The 20,821-nt window shown below is 35.6% G+C and overlaps 1 protein-coding gene and 1 long non-coding RNA gene across 2 annotated transcripts; one reads left to right on the top strand and one right to left on the bottom strand.

Annotated features, from left to right (window-relative positions):
• Positions 1-266: 266 nt before the first annotated feature.
• Positions 267-19,407, top strand: LOC145556166 (uncharacterized). Its single transcript, XR_014091785.1, has 5 exons — positions 267-559; positions 5,052-5,178; positions 17,937-18,007; positions 18,436-18,476; positions 19,169-19,407. It is a non-coding gene; the product is annotated as an uncharacterized LOC145556166 (long non-coding RNA).
• LOC145641894 (3-ketoacyl-CoA synthase 19-like) lies at positions 15,701-17,416 on the bottom strand. Its single transcript, XM_081692919.1, has one exon. It carries the CDS (start codon positions 17,332-17,334, stop codon positions 15,967-15,969), a length of 1,368 nt encoding a protein of 455 aa, XP_081549045.1. The 5' UTR covers positions 17,335-17,416; the 3' UTR covers positions 15,701-15,966.
• Positions 19,408-20,821: the final 1,414 nt, after the last annotated feature.

Genomic DNA, 20,821 nt, shown 5'->3' with positions numbered 1-20,821 from the left:
AACCCTTATTTTTGAATGAAAAATTTAAATTGTCACCTAAAGCAATATTAATGACATGTACAATAAATTTATTATTTAACGTATATTTAATTACATATTTGGGATTTTAAATTCAAGCACCATATATCTTTAGTGTTAAATTAACAAAAAAAATATCTTATGATATTAGGAATTTTATACAAATATTTCATAAATGATCTTCATAAATGTACAAAATCTTATATTAAATAAAATAATTTAATAGAACATAGGAAGGTGGTGGAGGACCGGCCAAAGTCGGTCATCATCGGAGCACGACCCCACTAAATTGAATAGTTATTCACAAGAAAAGAATTTGATTGGCATTTGGCAATCATTAGAATGTGTTCAAATTCAGGGATTCATATGCATGAGCCACGAGACTTTGCGCATTTACTATTCTACACACTTCTCTTTCTCAATCTGCTTCGCCATTACTAGCTACTACGCAGTACTCAATATTAACAGAACAGATCGAAAAACCCTCAATTTTAATACCCACATTATTTCCAAGAATTTTATCTTGCTCAATTGCAACTGGGTATGTACAATTTTCTTCCAATTGGCTTTTTATTTTTAATTTTTAATTTTTTTTGGTGTATAAGTTGATTGCATGAAGTGGGGTTTTGTTCATAAAGAGGGGATTAATGGGGTTTTATGTTAGTATATTCTGAAATGGAAATGCTGCAAATTCTTGTGAAATTGCTTGATTTTATTTGTTGGTGTTGTGGATTTTAATATTCTTTGAGTAATTTGGTGTTCAAGTTGAAGTGTTTGTGACATTTCCATGTTTATGTTATTGACAATTATTTATAGAATTATGGAGTTATTTCTGAAAAGTTGATATTATTATACAAACTGATTGCAGAGATATGCGTACTAACGCTTTGGATAGCAAAGAAGGAAGGAAAAGAAGGGGAAGGAAAATGGAGGAAGGGAAGGGAAAAGAAAGGGAGGAGGAGGTGAGCTCCATTTTCCCTCCAAATCTCTCCAATTTTAGAGAGATTATGGTTATTATAGAGAAAGAGAAAATGGATCCCTCCCTCTCCTTCCCCTTCCTTCCCCCAATCTTTTACCCAAACAAGAGATTTTGTCCCCCTCCATTTCTCTTCTCTTCTTTTCCTTCCATTTCTTCCTATCCAAACAAAGTGTAAATTTTCTCAAGAAGGATTTGGTTTTTTCTTTGAAATTGTAAATTTAGATTTTATCTGTTGAATTCAAAAGGTAAAATGTTCGGTTTTGGGACTAAAAAAAGTGTACAGCAAAACTGTTATTTTGAGTTTGAATGAGGGGAGTGAAGAATAATCAGTAGAAATTGATCAAATAAGAGATAAAATCAGTATTTTTTTTAAGACCAGGAAGCGGAATTTTACTGTTATAAGTTGATACTGTGAGATTAGATGAAAAACTATTGTGTTTTTGTTGCTACACGGACGTTCTCGTACATGCTCTTTTATGATGGATTAGGCTTAGCAAATTGAGGTTTATTTGTTACAAAAATCTTTATTACGGAGTACAATTTAGGGGTTTGTCTACAATTTCTCTTGTTTCTTAAGACCTAAGTAGTTGGTACTGGCGCTTTTGAGAAACTGGAGCCCCATGATAACAATTTCCTTCTGGGCTGTAGCCAAAATGGGGACTTGGATATGTTTCTCAATATCGTATATCTTCAGAACTAATTAATGTGACCAAGGATAGGATGAGCCAAATATGGCATATAGTTTTCCTGAAGTGATTGCCAGCAAACTCGGTAAAGTCTTGGAAGTTGGGGAGAGGGGAGTAGTCGTTGTATTACACAGTGATAGAATCCCAGTAGCATCATTTACACTTTGTGGCACATTTACACCCAAAAATAAGTGTTCCTTTGGGGATCAAACTTTTCAGTAAAGCCAGTTTAGTTTATGATCAACTTCAGAATCTGGTGTAAGACTGTTTTGATCAACCATTCTAGGGAATATCTATCTTTGTCTAATTGAAAATTAGTAAATCTGAGAGTTCAGATAGGCTCCCTTTCTTGAACCTAATGGAAAAGTCAAAGGATTTACGACAACTCTATCCTCTTAGGTAGCTCAACCAGTTATGTAATCACTCAGCTAAAACCAAGGGAAAATATTTATCGAAGCCATATCAATTTGGAGGGCACGGGGTTATATTGGCCAACAGAGATATTATAATCATCAGTATTCACACCTTCTGCCAGAATCCCATGCTCCTCTTACCACTTATGCTACACCCACTTGGCTAGTTGGCTCACACAACCAGGCATTTCAGTTGCCTTTCAGAGCCTCAGTGTATCCTCGTATGTTACTTTTCAGGATAGTAGCTATCTACCAAATATATTAATTGGTTAAAGCAGAGAGGCAGGTCTAGTTACTCATACTAAGAAAGTAAGAAGTTATTTCCTTACCATGTTATTAATGTAGGTTCTTAAGAAAATGGCATCTCATTTAATGAAGTGTTAACCAACTGAGGGTTCCATCAAGGGAGAAAAACCCAATTAGAGCCTTTAGAGGCCATTCCGATTTCTTGTACTAAGAAATAGGGATGACAACCCAGCTGAAATGCTTAATATCCCTGCACCTGCCCATGGCATAGGTGCAGAATTCTCAATAGTGGACTGGGGATGGAAAGGAATGTAATATATCCACCATATGTGGTGTACATACCACTACCCAATACCCAATTAAAATAATCAAACAATTATGCATAATTTTCACTTTTGGAAGGACTTGTTCAAAGTTCTAAGGCTAAAAACAGGCAAATGACTACTCATGGTGTGGCACTTGATTTTTATAAGATGATATGAATTCAAGTTTATCCCAACTGTTAAGGACAGGTTTGTGTTTGAGGATTTTAGGCAATAATAAGGTGAGAAGACTGCAGAGAATGTGAAGATCTCACGGTGACAAGTGATTGTTGATTTCTTAGGTAGTTTATAAGAGGCTGCCTGGAGAATCCTAAGCCAAGTACTGAGGTCTTATTACTCCCTCTATCCTTAAATAGATATCGTACTTGGGTGTCACTTGAAGATTTAGAATAGTAGATAGGGTAAAATGTTAGAGAAAGTACAGGAATTGAGAGAGAGTAACAGAAAATTTACTTGAATGGCAAGTATTTTTTTTTTTTTTTTTTTTTTTTTTTTTTTTTTTTTTTTTGAAGGTAAGTATGAAATCCATTTTAGGATGGAGGGAGTATTTGTGATGAGGAGATGTAGATTATTTTGGGGAAGACCTCTTGGACAAGTTGAAGTTAGTTGACTTGTTGGGGAAGTGTTTGAATCACAACTCACAAATCTAAACAGGTAGACGAGTTGGGATGAAAAAGGCACCAGTTATGCAGAGTGTGGGCTTAAGACAGTTGTTCAGCAATGTCATTTTAAGTTACTACTTTATAAATATTGGAAAAGCGCGTTGAGTATCTTCCAAACATTTGGTAGTTGGTGCTTTATAAGGGAGAGGATGAAGTTATGTGCTGAGAGATCCAGCTTGTTATTTACAAAAGTGAGGGATGGCTTGATGATAAGAAATTTTTTTTGGTATGGGTTTGAGATTATCCTAAACCTTAGAATAGTTATCTGCTAATTTAATGCAATAACAGGGAAAGAAATATAAACATATTGACTAATTACTAAGAAATTAAATCTATAGAACATAGTTAACTACATAATTTTGCAAAGCAAAAACCTCTATGAAATTATATCAGAGCTAATAAAAAACCTTTAAGATAATCCGTCATGTAGACTTTTATTTGTATCTCACCTCATATATTTGTCTTTGAAGTTGAGGCTCTTGACCCTATTTCCGAATGGCAGCCTGTGACTTTCGTGTGCTATTTTGTTTGTGACAACAATGAACCATTGCCTGTATACTTAACACAGACACATGTCATATTCTGCCTTTTAGATTCAATATGTTGTCTTTTAGATTGGTGTTCCTCATTTTTCTCCGAGTTAATATTTCGCTGGAAAACAATGTAAGTTCGATTAGGATTCAGCGGGTTAGCAGAAGAATTTTACAAATTGTTTCCCACGTGATTATGTGAACAACAATCCAGAAAAGGGGTAACTAGTATAATTTTTTTTTTTTTTTTTTTAAATGGGGCTCTGAGACTTATAAATAGATGAAGTTGATTTTCTTTTTTAGAATTTGTTTAAGGTGTAAAAGATTTAGTTTTGAGTAATATTACTTTTTTGGACTCTGCAGGGTCTAATTTATTCAATTTCATTGTTTTTTGAGCTGGACTACTCAATGAATTTGTGCTATCATAGGGAAAGTGATGATTACAAAACTTATGTTGAGGATCATAATTCATAACATGTGACAAGCATTAATTATATTCAATGAGCTAAGTTTAAACATTATAGATGACACGTCTTCCATAACTAGTAATTTTCCTTACTCTGACTAGTTTGTGTGAAGGTGAATGATTGAGGAATTGCTGTAGATTTACTGCAAGGCCACAGAACAGGATTTTATCAGGCCAAATTATTTTATAGATGATTACAGTTTGAGTCTTAAATTTATGTTTAAAGCCAATCTTTGATTGTGCCTAAGTGGAGACAATGTATTATCTGGATGACTAGACAAGTCATGGCGTGTATCTTAAGCAATCTAGTTTAAATTATGAGTAACATTGTGATCATTGTGTTGTCTTTTTCACCAAACTCAGTAGTGAAACTTGTTTGACCTTACCTAAACCTATGTGAACTCATCAAACTTATTTATGAAGTAATGAACAGCTGAGCATTTCTCCACCTGTTTTGATTTAACCATATTTATTTGAGGTGCAAGTAAAACCATGATGATGAGATAACGACTATAAAATGACTTAGAAGACTAATGAGGTCCACATTATGGTTGCAAGGGGTTTATATATCCAAATCAAGGGGGTATGCAAATTTGTACCGTGAATGATTCCTTTGAGGAGCAATCTATGTTCTTTCTTAGCTAGGTTGTGCCACTAGGGAGTTTGATTTTATTTTCCTTGGGCTGGTTGGTTTTTTGTGCCTCATTTGTATTGCCTTTTCTATGCAGCTGAGATGAGATCTGACATTTCACATAACTGCAATGCTGCAACTATATTAAATGAAGTTTCTGGCTACTTTGGTGACTAGTATATAGCAGCAGCTTTTAAAAAAGAAAAGCTGAATATTTTGCTGAGGTAAGCTAAAAGCTCTCTGATTAACCCTGTTTTTGAGAGGTCCTAAATATTTCTCAGTTTACCTGAATTAATTACTTAAAGGCCTTTATGTGTTTTGCGTGAGAACTCACTTCCCAAGAGATGTCAGTTTCTATGGGTACCTCTGACCTCTGTGGTAAATTGGTAATTTCCCTTGGAATTTTTATCTGTATATGAATTGCTGTTCATGACCTTCTTTTACCAATTGTCATGGACTTTTTGGTTTTCCAATAAGTATTGGCTACTGCCTGTGCAAGTTTTCTTAAATTACGCCAAGTGGGTGTGTTCATGGAACTAATTTAAGTCCATTCTGTTATTGAATTGGTCTATTCAGCCTTGATATTCTTTATACTGACATCTAATATGCTACTTCCTCCATTTCCTTATAGTTGCAACACGCACTTTATCACGGTATTTAAGAAAAGTGGACCTCGCAATGATACAATGACTTTTATTTTAATTGTTAGGAATAATACGACCTTTTACCGGTTTTCCAAAAAATAAAACAACTTTTTGATTATTCTGGAATAAAATAACCTTTGACACACATCTTCTTTAAATAGAATGAATAACCGGTAACCTGTTTTATAGGTTAAACCAGACACGTGTCACATAGTGATTGGTTAGGATTTTTATTTGAATTTTTACAATTTTCTTTTAAATGAAATGATTTTTGTTTTAAAAAAGTTAAACCTTCCCCTTTCCACCTCTCTGCCTCCTCCTCTCCTTCCCAATGTCAGCCACCGCCTATAACCCAAGGTGACACCAGTCACCTCCCTCTTTCCCGCAAGGCCCCCTAACTCCCTTCATCTCCCACTTCTTGCAGCTCTCAAAATCCTCTCGTATCCCTGCAGGGCTAATCAATTTTACGGTTGTGTTTGAAAATAGTGGTGGTAGAAGGGGTTTCGTTGCGAAGTTTTGGGCTCGTAGAGGTTTGGAAGTGTGGTTTGGGTTCATGGTGGAAAGATGGGGTGGGAGTTTTGGCAAGGCTGGTGGGGGCAAGATCGGGTTTGTCGATGTAGTGGAGAGTATGGGTAAAGGACGGTGTTTGATGTTGGGTATGGTTTAGGGTGGGGGTTGGGATCAGATTTCAGTCAGGATGGTGGGTTTTTGGGGCTGGGGATGGAGGTTACGGTGAGGGGTGAGGACTGGTGCAGGAGGGCGGGTATGATTGTAAGAACTGGTGGTGGTTGGGCAATGATGGGCTGGAGCTACTGGTGACTAGCAGTGATGGATTTGTTTTTTTTTTTAATAATAATATAAATTATTTATGAGAAAATAGTTTTGTAAAAAATTGACCAATCACCGCACTACACGTGTTACCATTAACCTATTAAATAGGTCACCAACTGGTTGCGTTCTATTTTGAGCAGATCCATGTCAAAGGTCATTTTACTTCGAAATAATCAAAATGTCGTTTTATTTATGGAAGACGGGTGAAAGGTCATATTATTCTTCATAATTTTTCCTATTAACGTAGTGACCTTTGTATTAATATCACAACCTTTATGTTTAAATTGCAACATTTAAACATAGAGATCCTACTATTAGTGGTTTATTATAAACTAATGTGAACTAGGTCTATTTAAGAGAGTGTATAATTAGCAAGGTGCTTGCTTTTTCACACTATCGAAAAGTCTGAGACCATGGTTGCTGACTTACAGTTGTGATTTTTCTCTATGGCTGTCACATGTTGATTAAGATAAGAAAGAGACAAAAACAATATCTAAAACTCAAAGCTTGAAGGCCATGAAGGCCTTGATATAAGTAATAGCACCAATTCACCATTGCAAAAATATGCTAGGGATGTTTGATTGGATCTTTTTGATGGAACTGATAATAGGGATCATAAAGTCCCCCTCAAACCTCTCCTTGACCTCATTCCTTACTATATATAAGAAAATATTTTAACTCCCCACATCTTAATGTTAAAACCCTTAGTATCATGTTTGTCCACTCTCTTTTTAAAACAATAACTAGTATATGGCCCGAGCGTTGCACCGGATTGTTACTTTGAAACATGGTGTTAATAAAAAAAGTAGATTAAAGAGAATAATCCTCCATTGTCTTTGAATTATTGTTGAGACTATTCCGCATATTCTTTATCTTTTTTTTTGTTTAAGTAAAGATAAATTTATTTATGTGTAAATAGTTGACATTAATTACAATTGGCTAAGATTGTAAGAAATGTTATCTTACATCCATGAGGTTTAATGTTCGAAACTTGTGGGATGTTTTTTTCAAGAAAATGATGACATAAAATAATTACTGCCATGCTAGTGGTGATGCGGCACAAAATGATGATGTGGCACACAACGAATGTAGAACTACGTGACATATAAACAATTTTAGGAATGCTTTTTAATGTATAAGTATAGATTAATGACGGGAGATAAGAATCATAGTAAAGATAAAAAAGAAACCATATGTATAAACAGAGAGATACAAACTACATAGAATGGAATTGACTTGCCTTGGCGGTTTTGTTTACTACTCTTGTTGTACTAGTGATTTAGGGATTTCAAGAGAAATTAAGGTTTTGTCTATGTTGCCATCACAATACTTTTGACCACCGAATTAATATTCATAGTGTGTTAGTGTGTGTGTGTGAGAGATGAACATATATAAGATGTGAATAGAAGGTAATGGCAAACAAGAGTTTACGAGGAAAACACCCCTCACATATCAATTAAAATTTATAGTAACTCTCAAAAACACCCCTTAAAGTACAAGTGTACAACCCACCTCTCAAGAACATAAACCAAAGAGTCTTTGTAATTGAAGGAAATGTATCATGTGGGTTTCTCATTGCATTTCACTGTCAATGTACAAGGCTTATCTTCAGCCACTAATTAAGCTATAAACTACGTAAAAGCTATATACAATATATTCTAAGCTATAGACTAGGAAACAGAATATTTACAAAGTCAAAGATATATTATGACTAATATATCTTAACATACCCCCGTAGTCAAAGCGGGAGGAGGACAGACGCTTAGAGACTATCTCTGAAATCTTCAAAGAGCACACGTGGTGGTTCTTTTGTAAAGATGTCCCGCAATTTGGTGCCTAGAAGGAACATGGAGGACTTGAACTTCACCCCTAGCCACCTTTTCACGAACAAAAAGTATGTCCATCTTGATATGCTTGGTCCGCTGTTGATGTGCCGGATTACCCGAATGGTAAATAGCACTCACATTGTCACAATACACCAATGTAGCCTTTTCAATCGAACAATGTAGCTCCAATAACAAATTTTGAATCCAACATGACTCGGAAACTACATTGGCAACACCCCGGTACTAGAGTTAGAAAGAGTAGATTGGCGTTTAAATGGCCAAGATATCAAATTATCACCTAAAAATACACAATATCTAGACGCGGAAGTGGAACGTCTCGTATCGGGACACCCACCCCAATCAGCATCAGTATACAATATAAGTGTAGAAGTAGATGATGGATAAAGATGTAAACCATGCTCAAGAGTACCTTGTATGTACCGAATGATGCGCTTATATGAGTCTCTTTCGGATCATGCATGTGTAAGCATACTTGTTGCACAACATAAGATATATCCGGCCTCGTAAAAGTGAGATATTGCAGCGCCCCAGCAAGGATGCGGTTCAAGGTCGAATCTGCAAACGGGGAACCCGAAGCAATGACCTTCGGCTTAACTTCAACTGGAGTAGCCGAAGACTTACATGAGCTCATCCCTGTCAATGATCTCCTCAGCATATTTCCGTTGTGACAAAAATAATCCACCCTTATGCCTTGTCACAGCAATGCCAAGAAAGTAATTAAGAGGACCCAAGTCCTTCATAGCAAACTCTGAGCTAAGAAGGGACATAATAAAACGCCTTAGAGCATTAGTAGAAGCTGTAAGAATAATGTCATCAACATACAGTAACAAATAAGCCACATCCGAGCCAACACGATACATAAAGAGAGAGTTGTCACTCCTGCTGTTAGTAAAACCAATTGAAGCAACAAAATCAGCAAATCGCTTGTACCAAGCTCTGGGTGCCTATTTATGACCATATAATGATTTCCGTAGTAAACACACATAGTCAGGATGGGTCCGATCACGGAAACTAAGGGGTTGATGCATATAGACTGTCTCCTTAAGCTCACCGTGCAAAAAAGCATTTTTTCACATCGTTGATGAATTTGCCAAGCTTTAGACAAAGCCAAGCTAAGAACAGTACGGATAGTAGCCGGTTTCACCACTGGCCTAAAAGTTTCCCCCACAATCAATGCCAATCTATTGTGTTTTTCCATCATCTACAAGACAGGCTTTATGCCTCTCAAAAGAACCGTCAGATTTCACCTTATGAATAAAAATCCACATAGAACGAATAACATTAACATGAGGTGGACGGGGCACCAACCCCCACGTCTTATTATTAATAAGAGCATTAAATTCATCATCCATAGCCATTTTCCAAGTCGGGTCATGAAGAGCAGAAATGGGGTTACGAGGGAGACGGGACTTCGTAACATTAGAAACCATAGTATTGAAATTTTTATATTTCAGGTTTGGTTTAATAATACCGTTTTTGCTTCGTGTGACAATAGAAGAAGTAGGTATTGGATTTGGAGCGTGAATTTGTGGGCTAGGGGAGGAGGGTGAAGTACTTGGGCTTGCTGTGTGGGTAGACTGCAAGTGGGCTGTGGCTGATTGAACCGGCCCAGCTTGGGATCTATTCTGTCCAACAGAAGCTGCCATGCTAGGAGGTTGGGTTGGAGATGACGATGGGCTGCGGTTTGGGTTGGAGGAGATGGGAGACACGTTCAGCGCTGAGGGGTGGGGGTGGGCTTGTGTGAGAAGCCTGGTGACGGTTGGGCCGTGTCAGTGGGTGCCCAGACGTGTATTGCATATGGTGAATGATAGATGGATGGAGACCCTCATCCAAAATTCATAAGTGTGAGAGGTGGGTGTATGCAACTTAGCAAAAGGAAAAACCAATTCATCAAACACAACATGTCGGCTTATGAAAATCCTATGAGAAGATAGATCATAACATTTGTAACCCCTATGATTTGACGGAAACCCTAAGAAAACACATGGTGTAGATCAAGCTTGAAGTTTATTTATAGTAGTGGACGGAAATAAGGGGTAACACAAACAACCAAAGACACGTAAATGAGAATGAGTCGGTTTTCTTTGATAGAGAATTTCGAGAGGAGACTTAGACTCTAGTAACTTACTTGGAAGTATATTATGAAGACAAGTTGCCATTTGTAATGCATGATGCCAAAATGATAGAGGCAACGATGCATGTGCAAGAAGAGTGCGAATAATATTATTCAATGATATAATTTTTTGCTCGGCCTTCCCATTTTGTGATGAAGTATATGGACATGAAAGACGAAAAGACATACCATTAGACTCACACAAAGCCTAAAAAGGTCTGTTATTATATTCTCTCCCATTATCACATTGAAATGTTTTAATAGGTTGTTCAAATTGGGTTCGAATTAATGCTTGAAATGCAAAGACTTTATCAAAAACATCCGATTTCTTAGCTAATGGGAATGTCCACAAAAACTTAGAATAATCATCCAAAATAAGCATATAATATCGATGGCCCGATGAACTCAAAACGGGGGATGACCAAAGATCACTATGAACAATATCAAAAGACATAGTAGACTAGTAGTAGTAGAAGTAGAAGAAATAAACGGCAATTCAATATGTTTTCCAAGTACACAAGAATGACAAACACTAGAGCTAGAGGAGTGAGTACATTCAATGCTTTTATTATTACTAAGAGTCTTTAAAATAGAAGATCCCGGATGTCCCAATCAATCATGCCAAAAAGAAGATGCTAAAGCTGTAAAGGTTAATAGAGAAGAAGGTGAGAAAGTGGTAGTGAGTGGATAAAAGGTCCCCTTGGCTATCACATCTCATTATTGGCACCCCGTCCGATAATCCTTCACAGAAAAACCATGAGGGTCAAACTCAACAGACACATAGTTCAGTGGTAAATTTACGATCAGAAATCAAATTTTTAATGAGTTTGGGGGCATGTAGGACATTAGAGAGGGACAAAGAAGGATTTGGGGACGGTAAAGTAGCATTACCACAACCACGAATCGGAATAGTATGACCACTACCAACAACAATACCATTATGATGGTTGCTCAAATTAAAATAAGACGAGAGATTACCGTGGGTGGATGTCATATGAAGGAAATGTATTCCATGGGTTTCTCATTGCATTTCACAGTCAATATATACAATGTACAAGGCTTATCTTCAGTCATTAATTAATATAAACTAGGTAAAAACTATATACAAAATATTCTAAGCTATAAACTAGGAAACAAAATATTTACAAAGTCAAAGATATATTATGACAAATATATCTTAACAGTAATCTCTCACAATTATGAAGAGAAGACCCATGACCCTTTTATAAAAAAGTAGGTGAAGTTAGTAGTGTAGCACATTTGGATGACTAAAATGAGTAATTCCTTTTTTTTTTTTTTTTTTTTTTCAATTCAACAAGTTGACTTTATGTAGTTTTTGGAGCTTTAGTTGAATTTATTAAACTAATATGGAAGTAAGGTTGTTGGAAAATTTAAAAGTTATAGAAAAGAGAAAGTGGGTGAATGATTTTTTTAAAGTAAGTGATGTGAGAGAAAGGAAATAATAAACAAGTAGAGTGGAGACTATGGGTGGGGACTGGAGAGAGATGATACAAAAGTGTACAAGATTTCCATTTTTAGAATTGTTGCATGTAAAAAAGACGGCTGATTATGGGAAGTGTTACACTTAAAAAACAAGAGAGAGTATGAGATTGGGTGAAAAGAGTGATCTACATTCATGGCATTAGCTCATTGTGGATACATGGGTGGATATCATATAGGAATATACTTGATTGCATCTAATGTGTATTGTGCAGAGAGTATAGGTCACCATAGAAGATAATGCCACAATGCATGTAACCGGCCTCTAGCTTCTACATCTGATACTGTACCTCCATCATACTGTAGGGGAACTAGCTTTGTAGCAATATTTCTTTTTTTTATTCTTCTGAATGTGCTTGTGCCTTGAATTGGTTTTGCATACTGACAGGGTATATTACATCTGAAATTTCACATGTATATAGGAAGGAGTTAAAATTTATGTTACAGTTGTGTTTTTCATTTGATATGTTAGGAGTTTGTTTAAATTTTGTCTTTTGGTGGGAGTCTTCACTTAGTTATATGCTTTCCAAGAGAATTGAAGGTATGACCAGTGATTTATGTTATTCTCTATTAAGACTGTTTCTGACACTAGAGCATATCTCAATGGCGTTCTAAGATCTTCTGGGGATGCATCAAGACCAAAGAGTGTCCTATGGAGTAAGGAGGACCTATTATATAACTCAATTATTTGGGTAAAAGCTATATGGAAGTAGTATCAATTATCCTAGCCAGTGTTACCTAAATTCCGGTTCCCCGCTACAAATTTCGTACTGGTACGATGGAACACTTTTGGGCTTTTAGAACAGAATTAGGTAGCAAATCATGTTCTGCATACTTGTGTATCAAAACGCATCACGGATTAGGTAACACAGATCCTAGATTCCTAGCCAATGGACAAATAATTGGAAATTATTTTGTTAGAATGGAGGAACACCTTAGGAAGATTGTATGTTAAATAAAAGTACCAGCTAAGAGGAGGCATCTGAATGCCTTGATGAGATGGAACAATGTGATGGTGATGAACTCTAAGAGAGTAGATGTAGAACTAAGAAGATTAGAAATGATCAAATTGCTCATCTAATGATCATAGAGGATGTGGATGTTTATGAAGACCCACTTATATGTTTTTAAAATTCATAGGGCGGATGTTAATGAAGACCCACAATATGCTTTTGTAAATTGTGGTACGTGAAAGATCTGAGGATTTAGTTTGTTGCAGATTTAGTATTGTTTTTACTTTTCATGTTTCATTAGTAAGGAGTAAAGGACTTAGGAGAAGTGGTTGTAGAAGGAAAGGTTGTAAGAGGTTACTTAATACTGAGCATCCATCATCTGTCCTTTCTGGTCCTGTGAAATTAAAACTTTCTATTATGCACATGCAGAACGTATAATCATAAATTGCCTTCTGGACCCTCCTCCATTACTTGAATGTCACAGCAGCACTCTAGCATCAGTGAATTCTTGGATAATTGAAGGGAGTAAAGGCTCTCTGTTGGCAACAGGGGATTATGGTCATTTTGTTTTGTTCCTAAATAATTCATTCTCCTTGCCCTCAAAAAAAAAAAAAAAAAAAAAAAAAAAAATCATTCTCCTTATTTTTTGTCGGGTGAAAATTCTGTCGCTCATGCTTTGTGACCACAATCGCACACTTTAGGCCATGGCATGGTTTTAAGTCTCTTATATGGACGTGATAGCCGTATTGGTCGCAAACACTTTTGTCGGCAACTTGGGCAGTACGTGACTGTTGCGGCTAAATATTTTGGTTGTGTTAACCTCAAAACCCATTTGCGATATGGAGATTCGGTCAAAATCTTATATCATGGTCATGGTGGTAAATTTCAGCAACATTACTGCATCACAACCACATTGTTAAGGATTTTGGAGCTTACTGAGATTAAAACACAAGGCCGCAACAGCTGCAAACCACACCTGCATTGCCCATGAAAGTGGTTATCAGTCTCTCACTACCCCAGTTATGTTTATAACCCATGCTTTGAGTGGTCATACCCCTTTTATGGATTAATCAAAGTTAGTCCCTCGTCTATAGTTTTGCTTTGGGAAAGTGACAACTTATGGGACAATTATGATATTGTTCTGTGAAATATTCAGTTAAATTTTATAGTGTGCTCATGATTCTTAGATTAAGATCTGGCGATGCAGTTAGGTTAATGAATTGCATCCTAGTGTTTTTTTGTTCAGTTGCCAATAATCTAGAATTTACGTAGCTATTTGGGTAATGATTATGGGTTGCTATTGATAACAGCATTTTAGACATCTGTGCTTGTTTTAAAGATGTATAGTTGGTCCTGGGTTGGGACCCTAAGAGAGAAGGTATGGGAATTGAATAGATGTATATTTGGTTGTAGGCCAGAGATGAAGATCATTTGGGTTAATCACTTTTTGTTGAGGAGAATTTGTTAAAGAGAGTATATCTCGAACAAGAAATAGAAGAAAGCTTGTGCATGTAGGAGGTATATTTGTGTTGTGGATTCCTGCTCAATAATAATGCTAACAGATATCATAAGAATGGGTAATTAAATGAAAAGACTTGTTAGAACCAAAATATGTCGCCAACGGTATATTTGACGTATTACTGGAAGGAACTTCAATACAAATAATTTTTTGAGTCAACGGATACAAAAGTAGTTGCAATATCCTAGTGAGGAAGGTGTGATGACTATATCGTCTCCTAATACTTCAGTCAATATTAAATTTAGTTGCACTCAGGATAAGTTGCATTTGCCATGCTAGGAAGTTTTAGAGTCTCTCTTTTTCTATAGCAAACCTTTTAACTACTCTCTGAGGGCTGTGGACTTCTGATGACTGAATTAAGTTCTGCTTTCAGAAGCTCTTGTGGTACTAGTAGCATTTTGACCTACCACAGTAATGTGCCTTCTTTCTCCTCTATGAAATGGAGGGATAATATTGATTTGGTTAAGAAATGTCAACCTCTGAAAGTAGCGTTAGAGTTGGAGCCATTTATTCAATTCACTTACTGACTGGTCAAGCATTAAAGACTGTTTTGATGATAGCTGTCTTTCCAAGTTATGTTTAAGCAAGTTATGCATATTCTAGGAATAGGTTGATTAATGAGTTGTTTATTTACACCTAATTTCTTATTATCCAGACTATCGCTTCTCGTGGTTATAGACAAAGACTTGCTTCATATGTGATGTGAACAGTTTAATTTTAATAATTATGTCCTGTTTAGTTGGAAACTGATTTTTTTGATTTTATTAAACCAATTTAAGAATAGCTAATGTTCCATTGATTTTCATAAGATTGTGTGCTAGCTTGAATCATAGAAGAATGTTTGTTATGGTAATGTAATGAATTAGCAAGCAACTGTATGTCTGTATGTTGTTTCTAATATAAGGAAGTAAATTAAATTTCATAATCTTCACTGGGAAAACAAGACGTGACCCCGTTGGTGTAGTCGCATATGAGGGTAAGGGTTATTAGATCCGAAGCCATGCATACAAGAAGGGTTGGTAGAGAACCAGAGATGGTGGTTTCAGGAGGGGAAAGAACAGAGGGGCCGGGGGGTAGTTTTAGTACCTATCACCTATATTTGGAAGTGTTTTATCATGCTACCCAACCTTTTATGTGACATTTAATTTTCCACTAGACATGTTTCTCCCTTATAATCGTCATCCTAAGCCATGGTCTGGTAGTAGAGTTTGTTATGGAGTAATTGAGTCTACTGTTAGCGGATAAGGCTCCAGAGGGTTGTGTTTGGTTATTGGGTGGTGCTCAATTTCGAGTATAACATGGTGATAAGGGCATTTTCCAGAAAATACTTGCAAAAAAATTGAGGTACTCACTCTAATTATAAAACCAAGAAAATAAGTAAATAACATTATTCTCTCGTTTCTTTTTTGTGGGGAGATTTTAGATCAATCAGATTGGTGTAAGAATTACATGGACCTATAACCAGAATAATATGGCCCTATAATCAGCAATTATGCTGGAAACCTAAACTTTTATAATAAAAAGAAAACACAAATAAAGTTCAAGATTAAGAACAACATACATGAAAAACAATATGCTAACAGTATTGGTGGTGTTCTTGACTCTCTAGTCCAGTCTAACAAAGCTCAATGTTTCGTCATTGATCCAGTTGTACCTTTCCATAAAAGGATTTACTATGGTTTTCACTGGGTATTCATCTATGCAGTCATCCCAAGCATTCCTATCTTTTAAATCTTGCATCACCTCCCACAAACAATTATTGCACTTGAACCCTGCCCCAAAGCTAATCATGAGAATCTTATCCCCTTTCTTGAGTCTCTTTTTAGCCTCCATGTAACCCAAAACATACCAGAAGCCAGCAGCTGAGGTATTCCCCCATCTGTGAAGTGCCATCCTAGCGGGTTCCAAATCGTAATCACTGAGCTGCAAGCCTTTTCCTGTACCATCAATAACAGCCCTGCCACCTGGATGTATGCAGAAGTGTTGAATACCAGCCTTGAAATTTAATCCTTGTCCAACTTTTTCAAGGTCACCCTTTGTCCAACTACTAGATATAAGTAGATATCGGATCAGCTCCCGTAACGGTAAAATCCTAGGCACCAGCACCTTAAGATTCTCAGTAAAGGCTTGAGCAGCTGCCTTTGGGAGATGCCTGGTGAGACAAAATCCAGGGTACCCCTCATCATCTTCTTTTTGGAAGCAACAATTGTAGGCCTCATCATCAGCTCCAAGGTGGGTTCTCAACAAGTAGTTGAGCTTGATAATAGCCCGATGTTTCAAATGTCTGTTGTTTGAGATGAGCATTGAGCAACCCCCTGTGCGGAACAGACAGTTGGAGAGCATGAAGGACCGGTCTCTGCCCGTGTACCAGTGTGTTCCCATAGATTCACTGCTAACGACAATAGCGTTCACATTCTTGTATACTTTAAAAAGTTGCTGGACAATATCAATGGCAATGAGGCTTGCACTACAACCCATCCCAGTGACGTTAAATGTCTTAATGTCGTGCCGCATTTTATAACGGTTAACAACCCGGGATGTGAGAGAAGGAACTGTAGCTAGCAAGGAGACATTGACGATAAGGATATCAACATCTGTTGGGGATATCCCTGACCTATCGAATAGCTTATCAAGTGTTGCGAAGATGATTTCATCCATCTCTTCCAGGGCATCATTAAGAGTAGGACTTGCTTCTCTGCCTTCAATGACATTTTTAGGACAGTAAGTTGACTCTCCAATGCCAGAACTCACTATAGTTTTCAAGAGGTACCTAAATTCCTCTATACGAAGTCTCTTGTTTCGGAATACAATGCTGGCACACTTTTCAGTGCTTAGCTTCCTATCTTCTGGAGGCTTGAAGCACTCATAGTGAAGCATGTAGCAGCATTGATCCCTCTTATTAATTACCCGCTTACATAGAAGGTAAGCGATGTACAAGAAGGGAAATAGATAGAGTGCTGTGAGAAGCTCCATGAGAGGAAACAAATAGAGAGAAATTAAGTGGAAAAAAAAAATTTACTGGTGTTTTTTTGATATATTATTTTGTAAGGAAAGTTGTTCCTTTAAGTGCCTCTTTATAAGAATTTGTGAGCATAAAAAACATATTATCTTGTTTAGGTTAACTTTTAGTGTCTTTCCTATCCCTTTCAATCTGTCTGTATCTCTCTCAATCACTCAGGACATGGGCTTGACTCATAAAAGATTATGGAAGCATTAATAACAACTACAACCTACAATCACCCTTATTTTTATTTTTACTGGTCCAGGCTGTTTATTTTTTTATGCTCTCTTTTTAAGCAGTAAAAAATACAAGTAAAAGTTTTTCAACAATTCTTTGTTCTTCATAAGATTTATACAGGGTAAAGTCAGTGGGCCACTTTGTATTAACTCTAACCCTAAATTGATAAACTTAATCTCCATACCCCTTTAACTTTTCCTTTCCCTTTTTCTTGTATTTTTAGATTCTGGGTATCTGACATATATTGTATCTAACTGTCTGTTAATGTGTATGTCATTGGATCAAAACATTGTTTAGACAAATTTCTGATCTTTTAAAGTTTATATTTGTAATTCAGGCTTCTCTATAGGGCATTGCAGAAGTAATTGGAAAAAAAATATTGATTGCTACGAGAACCCGAGAACCGAGGTAATCATGAATGTTAGAATTATTTCTTGCTATGGGATTGGCATATAGAAATTCAAAATGCTGGATGTCTGCAAATTTATTTATTTACTTCATTTTTTTTGTCAGTCACTCAGTCATATAAACTTAATTTTCCTGATTATTTTGCTCTCAAATGAATGTGCCACTTGTGAAATTGACTTGGTCCCCTGCAGTGATTTTATTACAGGCAAAGGAATTTATTTACTGTCAGAATTGTCATCACATAGATCATGGCAGTAACTTTAGTAAGAAATGCCCTCTCAAAACTGAACGACTCTAATTGGTTGTTCTAAGATTTGAGTTATGTTTCTTCTGCTGTTAATACTGAAGTAGCGTTTGTGACAACAGTTTGTAATAAGATTTCAGATTTTTACTAATTTAAGATCGTAACCTTGTACCGCTTATTGCAGGTTAGCAGCCAACCAAGGAAGCATCAATCAACTTATATTTGGTAAGTTTATTTCCTGGTATATCAATTGTTGTTACTCCTTTAGCCACTGCGCTAAATGGAATTTTTGAAAGGTTGCTCATGTTATTCCTTCTTATGTCACGTTGGGTATTCCAAATATGTGCACTACATTTTGTAGGCTTCTATAATCGTAATCAATTACGTACGAATTTTAAGCAAGTGGGACACTCACAAATTTTAATAGATTTGTTTCGGAAGTACCTAGTCCTGTTGTATGCATATTGACTTAGAGACTCATTCTGGTGACTGATGAACACCCCGCTCCCCAACGGTCCATCCTTAATTCAACATAAAGATAAAACTTCCTGTTATAGAAGCTGTTTACTTGAATTGATGATGTTCACTAGGTTAGTAGGTGGTTGTATGTCGTTTTATTCAAGGATTATCGTAATCATATACAAGTAGTATATAATATAAAATGACACGTGAAGGTTTGCGTCTTTGTGTGCGTTTTCTAGAAGATCTGGCAAGAGCTACATGCTGAATGTGCATGTTTATCTGTAAATCCCTTTATCTGATTCACCAGAGATTTGGCTACTAAAAACTGTTAATGTGCTTTTCACTTCAGGCTGCATAACAAGGACATGCATCTGCAGGCGAATTTGCTAGAAGTTTCGATTCCGGATCTCTTATACTGAATCTAATTCATGTTTTTATCTGCTAATAATTTTCAGGCAACAGACCTTTCAGAGCATAAACTTGTGATGAATTGTCAAGCTTTCTTGGCCAGATTCTTGGGCTGTGAAAGAGTGATTATACACTGTAAAATCATTGCAGTTTGTACCTCTATATTAGTTGCCAACCCTTTAATTGTACCATGATCTAGTCATATTTAATGTCTACCAAATGTTATGTTTGCTGTTGTAATGTTGTTAACCATATGACATATGCCAAGAACTTAAGGTGTTTTATTTATTTATTTATTTATTTTACAAAATAAAATAAATTAATCTGCTACCTACTGCAATAAATTAGGGCAATAAATGAGAAAGATGGCTAATTGAATTGTGAAAATGAGTGTACAATATCCCTTCTCATATCTAACTCCAATCAACAACTATAATTTCATAAATAATCCCCCAACCAAAAACTACATTTTGTGAAACATTTAAAGCTCTTTATTTTTTTTTAAGAAAACATAGAAATGTACTAATAAACGTTCATTTGTTCAACATGTGTTAGTAAGCAACGGATTGAAAGTTAAATGGGGGTTCTTGATAAGAGTTGTCAATTCTTGTCTTTTATTATATAAAATCCTTGACAACACTATTTATTCATTTGGTGGACAGTTTTTAGGTTCATCTATTTATAAGTTTAGGTGGGAGTGAAGAAATGACTCAAAGTTTTGTAGTGTAGAGAAATGACTAACCTATATAATTTATGAATTTGACGTACTCTACTTAAGAACAATGGGGATTTTGGAATTTTCAAAGGATAATGTTTAGTGACATACTCGTCCTTGTTTAGAAATGGGCAGTAGAAATTCCTGTCCTATTTTTGCGTTTTTATAGCATGACTAGCATAGATCCCGTGCATGCACAATTGCATGGAAATAACTATGATTTCTATCTTTACATATAAATTTTTTAATTTCGGCTTATTTTTGGTTTATACTCAATACATCTTTTGCTTTATATGAATTTTGTCATGAATATTTATTATTTCCAATTTTACATAGAAACTTATTGATACCGCTCCCTTTAAATGTCTTTTTTTTATTATTTTAAATTATTATGTTTGTCTCATTAGCTTTTTTGACACTGTTTTCAATGGAGTATTGTAATTAAGACTTTAAATCACGTATTGCCAAAAAAAAAAAAAAAAAAAAACTAAATATAAAATTTACACATTTGGAAACTAATAATCGAGACAAATTCAATAGGATCTTATAAGATTCCAAAATTAGATAAAACATAAGAGCCAAATGCATTTTTGGGAATTCACCTTTCATACTTTTCTCATTTTGGGACTTACCTTTCATTTTTCATCATTAAGGTATTGCTAATAGTCATCGTAATTAAAAAAATATGCCCATTTAGGCTCTGTTCACTTCACCATAAAATAATAATATTCAGTAAAAATAAATTCAGTTCATTAAAATTAATTTCAGTTCATTAATAATTAGTTTAGTTCAGCAAAAATAATTTTAGTTCAGTAAAACTCAGTAAACTTAAAGAAGAAATATAATAGAAAATCAGTAAAATAATTTAAGTTCAGCAAAAATAATTTCAATTTAGTAAAATTTATTTCAGTTCAGTAACAATAATTGAAGTTCAACAAAAATAATTTAAATTCAATAAAAATAATTTCAATTTAGTCAAAATAAG

This window comes from Chenopodium album, chromosome 8 (assembly GCF_948465745.1).
Source record: "Chenopodium album chromosome 8, dcCheAlbu1.1, whole genome shotgun sequence".
In the NCBI taxonomy this organism is placed as follows: Eukaryota; Viridiplantae; Streptophyta; class Magnoliopsida; order Caryophyllales; family Amaranthaceae; genus Chenopodium; species Chenopodium album.
This window is presented reverse-complemented; position numbering and strand designations above follow the sequence as displayed.